General features: G+C 36.5%; 1 protein-coding gene and 1 pseudogene across 1 annotated transcript; one reads left to right on the top strand and one right to left on the bottom strand.

The window, feature by feature from the left end:
• Positions 1-2,141: 2,141 nt before the first annotated feature.
• LOC115229627 lies at positions 2,142-5,666 on the bottom strand (annotated as a pseudogene).
• Positions 5,667-6,317: 651 nt separating this feature from the next.
• LOC115229626 (phosphatidylserine lipase ABHD16A-like) lies at positions 6,318-8,666 on the top strand. The gene is made up of 4 exons (XM_029799952.1): positions 6,318-6,372; positions 7,858-8,066; positions 8,242-8,451; positions 8,502-8,666. Exons 1-4 carry the CDS (start codon positions 6,318-6,320, stop codon positions 8,664-8,666), a joined length of 639 nt encoding a protein of 212 aa, XP_029655812.1.
• The last annotated feature ends 495 nt before the right edge of the window (positions 8,667-9,161 follow it).

The following is a 9,161-nucleotide window of genomic DNA, read 5'->3' as shown; positions in this document are numbered from 1 at the left end:
CCCCTGCCCAGCCATTTTGCTGAATTCCCTGAAGAAGATTTTATCATTGATTGTGCAGGAATGTATCAAGGACAGAGTGAACAATTTTGTATCACAGCGGATTTAGAAAAGGACGTTCAACCGTTGACGTTCTGTGGGATCACCGATGGTAAAAAATTATCAGAACAATTAATTTTACAGACAAATAATGGGAAAAATTTGAGAAAAAATGTGTGGAAACGATGTGTAATTACTTAAAAATCATACACATAACTGGATGCCGTAGAGCACCGTGATTCATGGTCAGGTAGAAAGGAAGGTTATTTGTAAATTTATCCTTAGATTCAATCAATCGTTAAAAAGTGGAGCGAAGTACTGAAGGCACTCTTTGGAGAATTAAAAAAAGGATTGATAATCTTTTGAGGGCAAAATTAAAGTCGATATTGCTGAATCTTCTAATTGGTTATCGCATGGAAATAACTCTCCCAGGACCGAAGGGGTTCTGTGTCTAATACAGGACCATAAGCATTGTGAGTCACTGTTACTCAGCCACAAAACAGTTGATTACTTAGCGACAAAGTGTGGTCGAAGTATGGGATTAAGAAATCCAGAAAGTTGAAAACTAATTATGTTCAGTCAGTGGCTGCGAATAACTCCGACATTAAATACGGATACGAAGAGGAGGAGAGTCTACAGAGAGCAGATGCATTAATTAGACATTAATAATTACTTGTTAAAAAAGTGAATTGTTAATTAGTCAAATTGCGTAATCACCTCCCTATATGTGCTCAATAGCTTTCATTAAGCTTTCAACAGTTCTTCTCCTGCCATGGCTCTAACAGTTTATAGTGCCTTGATCTTCAGCTACCAAAGAAGCATAGCACTATCCCTGACAATTCCCTAGGAGACTCCTCCTATGAGAGGCCGATGTTTCAATTGGTTTCAGGTAATCTTCTTAATAATGTTGGCTAAATTAGGCTGCCTTAAAAGGACTATAAATCACAGCCGTTTTAAACCTCTTCTAAGCCAGGGATAAAATTTGGGAACACACCTTGAAGTTCAAATATTTGTGTAGTCAAAATGCTGAATTGTAATTGAGTAATCAAGCATCAATTTGGAACTAAACCCTTTGAATGGTCATAGGTAATTTTTTAATTTTAGTGAATTTTACGTATTTTGTATTGAATAATTTTAAAACAATTTTATTGATAAAATTTAAATAAAATATTGTTAATATTTATTTTGTTTCATCATGACTTCGCTTCAGCAATTAAAGAATTATTCTGTGGTGGTGGCCGACACTGGGGATTTTAATTGTTTTGTCTATATCTAAAGACAATTTTAGCCATCGAAAAGTTCACTCCAAGGGATGCCACAACAAACCCTTCTTTAATCCTGCAGGCCGCCAAACTATACCCAGAATTGATAGACGAAGCAGTGAACTATGGACTCTGCAACTCACCGTTTTTCGAATACTGAACTAATATTAGCCTCCTCGAAGAACAAATTGAATATGCAGTGGATAGATTGGTCGTACTGTTTGGAACAAAAATCCTGAAAGTGATTCCGGGAGTCGTTTCAACGGAGATAGACGCCAGGCAATGCCTCATGTTCACCTTCCAGACTCTCATTCAATAAAACTGCCCAGGTTCAGAAGGCAATCCGTCTGATTCGACTCTACGAAGAACTGGGGGTTGGAAAGGACAGAATACTCATTAAAATTGCAGCTTCCTGGGAAGGAATAGAAGCCGCTAAGTGCATTTCTACCAATCGTTACTTTTCAGGATTCTGGAGACCGAACACAATATCCGCTGCAACCTGACGCTTATTTTTTCATTTTATCAGGTTTTTAAACTTTTCTATTTTTGTTAGGCCTTGGCGTGTGCCCAGGCGCAAGTGACTTTGATTTCTCCATTTGTTGGCCGTATTTATGACTGGTGGAAAAAGGAGACGGGAATTGAGTACGGTCCTGGAGATGATCCTGGTTGACTAATTTGGGGATGTGTTAATAGGTGTATTCTCTGTCACTCGAATTTACAATTATTTTAAAAAATATGGTTATAAAACGAGTATTATGGGCGCTTCGTTCAGAAATATTGGACAAATTAAGGCACTGGCTGGTTGTGACTTGCTCACCATTTCGTATATAAAAATCTTATTTCTTAGTCCGAACTTGCTTGGACAACTCGATTCCTCGAATGAGTCAGTTGAGGCAGTCTTGACTGTCGAAAATGGTGTGATTTTAGATTCTGATTATTAGCAATGGCTTCGGATGAGATACAAGTGTTTGTCGATGAGGCGGAATTTCGTTTCAGACTTAATGAAGACCAAATGGCAAATGAAAAGTTGTCGGAGGGCATCAGGAAGTTTGTTGCTGACTCTGAAAGTTTAAAGAAATTATTGAGAGAGAAAATAATCAGTCGTTAGTGAAAATAATTGTGAAACTAATCCATTGTTTGGTATTTAATCTTGATTTTTTGTTTATTATATTTACAAGTGATTTATTCCGTCATACGAATAGATCACAATTTTGAATAATTTAAAATACACTTTTTAATAATTTTGAGAATGATTTAAAACAAATCATTAATCTGGGTTGTAAATTATCAGAAAATAGCAGGATCTGGAAAACCTAGAATATTAAATAATAAAGATTTTAATAACAGTGTTTATTCTGTTTATCCTTCAAATCTTTTTAAAAGAAAAATCTTTCAATTAGTATACGTCAGCGGTTCTCAACCTTTTTTAGACTGGGGACCACTTTTGTACTATAAAATTTTGTGGGGACCACCTTAAATAAAATAAACATTTTTTGGTATTAGCGCACAATTTTTGGCCTCGTCAGGGCCAGGTTTAGACATTTTCGAATATTTATTATAAAAATAACATGAACATTATGAAAATAACAGAAAATTTAATAGTAATTTAGTGAGATTTCTGATCTTGTTTGCTCAGAATAATTTTACTTATATCAGGCTCTATGTTCGACAAAGCTACTCGCATATCATCTTGTACCCGTAGTCTATTTCTATATTTTGTTTTTAGAAAAGTCAGACACGACATCGCCATTTCACAGTGATAAGTAGTGGGGAATGCAAGTATTGATTCCAATGCAGTTTTACTCAAAATGGGGAATTCTTTCGCCATCTGACACATAACAATAAAAAGTAATTATTGTCGTAAGTTATAATGTCTAGGCCCGTTCTAAGTGTCCGGAGTGATAAATCGGATTTATCACTCCAAATCATCTAAATTCTTTGTTTAAGATCTGAAATTCTTAATGATTACTTTTGTTAATTCAATAATTTTTTAAATTATTAAAATTTGAAAAAAGTAACTCAGTTAACAAGAACGCGGAAATTAAATAAAGAAATTTTCATCAACCAGGTGATTGAGCGTCATAGTAACGAACATCAACTTCAGCTTGCTTTAGGTGATCTTATCTAGAAATTCTAAGTGTAAGAAAAAGGTGGATGTCAATTTTAAAAGTTTAACAGAATTTCTCATTGATATTCAGGAAATAAATCTGATTTGAAAACCATGTTAGTTCTGTAAAAAAGTATTGTCAAGTATTCAATCAATTCTAATTATTCTTCAAGTATTATTTCAAGTGAACCTCAATTATTCTTTAAGAAATTAGTCTGGGCATGTTTTAGATGTGTAGAAAGCTTATTCGATAGTTACGTATTTAAGAATCTTATCACATCCCGTTGTGAAAACTTTCTGTCATTGATCTTGATCATTCATTCTTTATCCTCTATAACTATCCTTTGATGCAAAAAATCATTTATATTTTCCCGCCTTTCTTTCTTCGGCATTGGAAAACTACTGAATCATCTGACGGTATTGGATTCCATGTTGGGAAGCAAACATATTCCCGATTTGTAAAATTTTTCACGTTTGCACGCGAACTTTACATAATTTGTACTCTTCCTGACTCATTGTCATCATCACTTGGTCGACTATCTCGATTTCCGTTTTTCATAAGAACGTAGAGATATCCCTTTTAGAAAAACGCTTGACATCACCTTCCAACTAAAAATTACTTTCAAACATAGCCAACTTCATCATCACTGTTATTTTATAGCCGCCATCTTTCTAATTATTACATCATCTCCCAAAAAACGTGTCCCCGGAGCAATCACCCCGTCTTCGTCCAACTTTTCATAAACGGCGTGTCTCATTCCGATTACTTCATTTCTATTTGGTCTTTTGAAACACCCTTCCCCATATGGAGGACGTCGTGTTTCCTGGTCACGATAACAACGATAAAATACTGCTCTGAGTCATTTACAAGACCAATAACCTAAATAGCCCCTGACCAATCTCGACTGATCCATTATTATGGAATCTTCTGATTGTAGCCTGTGTAGACATCTATAGTCACGATTGTGTTAATTCCTGTAATTCACCAAAATTGACTAACCAGTCAGAAGTTCTCTAAACTTTAGAAACTCGGTGGCTCTAATCGTTGTGAGTAATTTTTGTGGATAATAAAGATAGAATGCTAACGAATCCATCCTGACGTGAAAGTTGGTGACGTACACTCCCATAGTCTGCTTCCCCATGGCAGCCTGGTTAGTGTTTCTAGAAGGCTAAAAGGGTAATGGAAAATGTAAAACACCTGGTTATGATCGGGAAAGGAAATGAGGAAGGCACACACTCCCAATGTCATGGACAGGTTTATTTCGCAATGAGTGTAAGACGAACAGTGAAGAGGATACTTCGGATAAATCGTCAGGATGCATTGCAATCGTTGTCATCTGTTTTTCAATCGAGTCAATGTAGTCCAAAACTCCACCAGATACTAAATCCTTCTATCTGATGCTAGAAACAAAACAATCAACCCAAGTGAGTCGTATTGGCGCTTGAATCCCTCGAAATAGCGATTTTTTAGTAATAATTAATAGTTCTCCACAATAAGAAGCGGACGAAATGCACGACCGGCGTCACACGATATTTTGATCTCCCTGTCTTCAATGCCCTGTAATGTGGAAACCTACAATTCAACATGACTCCATACCTCCGAGACCACCACGTCTCCAGTCTGACGTCTCAATTTTTCGAGAATCACCATTAGTCGTTCAGGATCACGGTGAATACCCACCAAACACCTATTTACAAACACCTTTGTAGTGCTGAGGCTCAGTCAGAATTAACAGATCTTCCAACTATCGTCGGTGATAATATCTCCTCTAAATTCTCCATCCGCCATTCTTTCAAAAACTCCAAGATTGGATAAGGCTGAGACCCCATTAAGATATAAGCCATGAGAGCCAAGTTCTTGATCAACTGCGGTTTCCTCGGGTGTCTTTGCCGGACACAGGTACTCCCATTGTGTGTTGTGGTGTTGACAAGGACGGGCCAGTTTTCAACCACGGCCGATAGGGGAATTGAGACGTCGCAAATGTGAGAGAGTCGACACATATGTTAGTCTATTAAATACCTAACAAAAACTCAAAATATCCAATAAAACTGAGAAACACCAGCACGGGCCATGTGGGCTTTTTTTGATCACCCCATTTACCAGTTGCAAATGAATAACGGAGTCCGTCGGTGATTATTCTCGTTTTTATGGGAGTTTGCCAGTGATTAACTCGTAAAGGACTATTCCATATGCATACATGTCCAAAAAAAGAACGGTCCACTTTTTTCTCGCAGACGGATGATTTCAGGAGCCTAAACATGTCTCAGATAAAACATGCCATCCAAAAAACTAACCCAACAAGTCTTGGTTTTTTTGAAGAACTTGTATCAACAATTGTCTGAACATAATCATTTTCAACAAAACTGTTAGATTTAAGATCACAATGAATGATTTGTTTAGAATGCAGATAAGCCATTCCTTCTGCGAGTTGACGAGCAATGTAAAGAATTGTAAAGGTTCGAAAATAAGTTCTTCAACGTGATGACTTTCATAAAGAGAAGACATTTCACACCACTCAGTCACAATCGCCATGTACGGGTCTGTAATACATCTCATGAAAAGCAGACTATGCTCATCCCCAATCTTCTAAAAAACGTCTGAGTCACTCTTTTACTGCAAAACAGCGATCTCGTTTCGATAAGAAGCCAAATCCTCGTTTGAAGGATTAGTTAGTGGATTATCTTTACCGCTGCCTTTCCGTAATAATCACATTTGTAGACAGTCCCAAACGACCCCTTCCCCACACACTCCCTAAACTGTAGACTTTTCGAATCAATCTCCCAATCAATCACTTTGATGTCAGACTAGGAGATCAGACATGAACACATGGGAAATTTTTAAATTCGATAATTGATGCGATTTCTCACTGGGAACTAAAGAAGTAGTCCCAAAGCTACCTTTTCTTACAAAGATGATTCTTTATAATACAGGAGAATTACTTTTGCCAGATCATTGTGACAAATCCGGTAGTTATTATGTCTTTGAAAAAAGAAAGCAAAACTATCCAATCTTTTTTTGAACATTTTCAAAAAAAGTTTTTCATAGCACCAGCATCGTTTATTAAACATCCGATATTAGTTGGTTGATCGAGGGACCTGCTAAAGAGGGATTCTAAATAATTTTTTAAAAAAGTTCAACTAATCAGAGGCCATCAAATCGTCAGGTTTTGTTTTTCAGAAAACAATCTTAAAACTTCGTCTTTAGCAGCGAGAAAATCATGAATTTTTATCATCGATACAAACTTATGATGTACTTTGTCTTTTGGAAGCTTATTGTAGACAGTTAATAACCGGGTTCTTAACTTTTACAGTAATTATCCCAAGGAAATGTTTTTCAAAATCTAATTCAGACCAAACTGTTTGTTTTTGGAAAAAAACTGGGGGGAATTGTAATATAATCGATTGATAATCAATATGTTGTACTGAGCGAGGGATGAGACGAATTTTTTAGAAAAGCATGTAAAGACCTGCTTCCGCTCAAATTTGTTCCCAGGGTCTTACCAATACAACTCTCTAATAAATTCGCTTGATACATTGAAAATATTGTAATCCATTAACGATTTTTTAATTAATTTGAAGAGATTTATTAAACAAAACAGTCAAAAACAGGATCTGAATCCTTGAAATACATGGACTACCATTTTGTCTATAAAGGAATAGTTTCGTGTTTGAGAAGTGTCATATTTTACAAAGAATCTTGCATTATCAGTCTGGAAACATATATCACTATTAAAACAGTCTGGTAGAAATAAAATTAAAGAGTCTTGTCAATTTGACTTCTAAAACGTGTGCTTTCGAGAAACAAGACAGAATTTAATTAAAAAGAATAGAAACCGAATTCGGATGGTCACTGAAAAACTGTAAGAAAGCCGGCGTCTCATTAAGAGACTCTTGATCGATAAGAACTATCGATATACGTATTAACCGCTTTTTGACTGGACCCAAATCAAATCAAATATACTTATTAAGAGTCTCATTAAGAGCCATAAATAAATTTCACGATTTGAAAATAATTAATTTAGTTGTAAAATAAATTAAATTTATTTATTTGTAACTTAAAATACATTTTGTATCTTTAGTTGAACCACTAAATTTGCAGTAGAAATGGTTCACCACAATTTTAAACGTATTTACCGCTTTTTGACTGGACCCAAACTGATTCACGTGTACAAAAAACCCGACTCGGTAATGAAATTCCTGATCTATTCCACAGGAAGATTACCACATGAATAAATTAGAACACATTTCGTCAGTATACACGAATATTGTTTGTTTTATATATAACCATGGCAGATCTCATTTGTTAATAAAATAGTATTATACTCTGCAGTCCCACTTGTCCTCCTTGGTTCTGATAAGCTAATGATACTTTATGTATACATAACTTTATTCCTGATCAAAAGAGTCCTCAGTTTGACAAATTGTTAATAAATTGTTGTCTCGATTTTTTAGTGCTGGGTCGATTCTACAATCCTGTGTATATGGCATTCTTTGACAAATATTGCCAAGTACTCGACCAAAAGTGCTCAAAAGTAAAATCCAATTTTAATGAAAAGAACGTTTTGAAAGCATTTGACTACGATTTCCGATTCTGGCCTGTGGATTATGCTGCTCAATGTTCTGATTCTGCCATACTCAAACAGCTGCAGTCGGATTCTCTGGTCGATCATATTTTCGATCTTAAATATATCCTTACGTGGTTATTAATGCTCTTTGTGGGACGTCCTTTGGTCTATCCGGGGTCCACACATTTCACTAAGGACTATTTCGAGCCCATGTTGAACGACGGACGGTCATCGCTTGTACAACTTGTACATTTTGACTTGATTACCAAAGTATGGGGGACGAAGAGCCAAAGTCAAGACCCTCACAGGCGCAGAAATCGACACAATGTTCTTGGACCGTCGGGACTGCCACGCTGGGCAGTTTCTTGTCATTTGCAGTGAGGGAAACTGCTCGTTTTACGAGTGTGGGTCAAATCAGAGCATAATATCACTGGGACATTCAGTCCTGGCCTGGAACCATCCGGGATTTGGGGCAAGTTCGGTATTTGGTTCAACTAGACGTACTTTAAGAGTCTTCCGTATGTCTATGAGGAGAATAACGCCGTTTATGCTGTCATTTTGTACGCCATTGAGGAATTGGGATTCAATACAAACAAGATCATTTTGTATGGGTGGTCTATTGGGGGCTATTCGGCCGCATTTGGAGCTGCCCTCTTCCCCTCAGTGGATTCAGTGGTTGATTTTGTTCGACTTTAATCAGATTGTCGATGGGACTTTCCATTCCATTATTCCCGTTGCTAAAAATTCGATGGCGGATTTTTTCCGTAATGAGTACTCTAAGAATTTAGATTTTATGGTTGAGGCTGTCATGAAAGCTCATTTTGACCTGGACGTTGCTAAGCTTCTCAAAAGGTTGTGTGGTTTTGATCATTTCATGCAGATATAGTGGGCCTCTTCTTATCCTCAGACGAACTAACGACGAAATAGTCTCCCTTGTGTATAATAAGATTATTAAGCTTATAGCACAAATGATGTATCTACTAATTGTGGAAATTGCCTTGCTATGTCTGTTCTACAACACAGGTTTTGGAACTATGTTTAGATTTGTAAGATTTCCAGCTCTTTTTACTGAGGAAGTGATGGAGGAATGCAAAATTTGCATCGCTGTTCCAGCCGAGGCTAGAGGTTAGTTTTTAATTAATATTCTGTATAGTTAAGCGCTACTCAGGTCACAAAATAAATGAACTGGAA

This window comes from Octopus sinensis, unplaced genomic scaffold (assembly GCF_006345805.1).
Source record: "Octopus sinensis unplaced genomic scaffold, ASM634580v1 Contig13292, whole genome shotgun sequence".
Taxonomy (NCBI): Eukaryota; Metazoa; Mollusca; class Cephalopoda; order Octopoda; family Octopodidae; genus Octopus; species Octopus sinensis.
The sequence above is the reverse complement of the archived record's forward strand: the minus strand, read 5'-3'. Positions and strand labels throughout refer to the sequence as shown.

What these genes read in the sequence shown, in the direction of transcription:
- LOC115229626 (XM_029799952.1), top strand. Translation starts at nt 6,318, where the DNA reads ATGATTCTTTATAATACAGGAGAATTACTTTTGCCAGATCATTGTGAC. An exon ending in AGCTGCAGTCGGATTCTCTG is followed by an intron (nt 8,067 to 8,241) that starts GTCGATCATATT and finishes TGATTACCAAAG; the next exon opens with TATGGGGGACGAAGAGCCAA. An exon ending in CGGGATTTGGGGCAAGTTCG is followed by an intron (nt 8,452 to 8,501) that starts GTATTTGGTTCA and finishes TATGTCTATGAG; the next exon opens with GAGAATAACGCCGTTTATGC.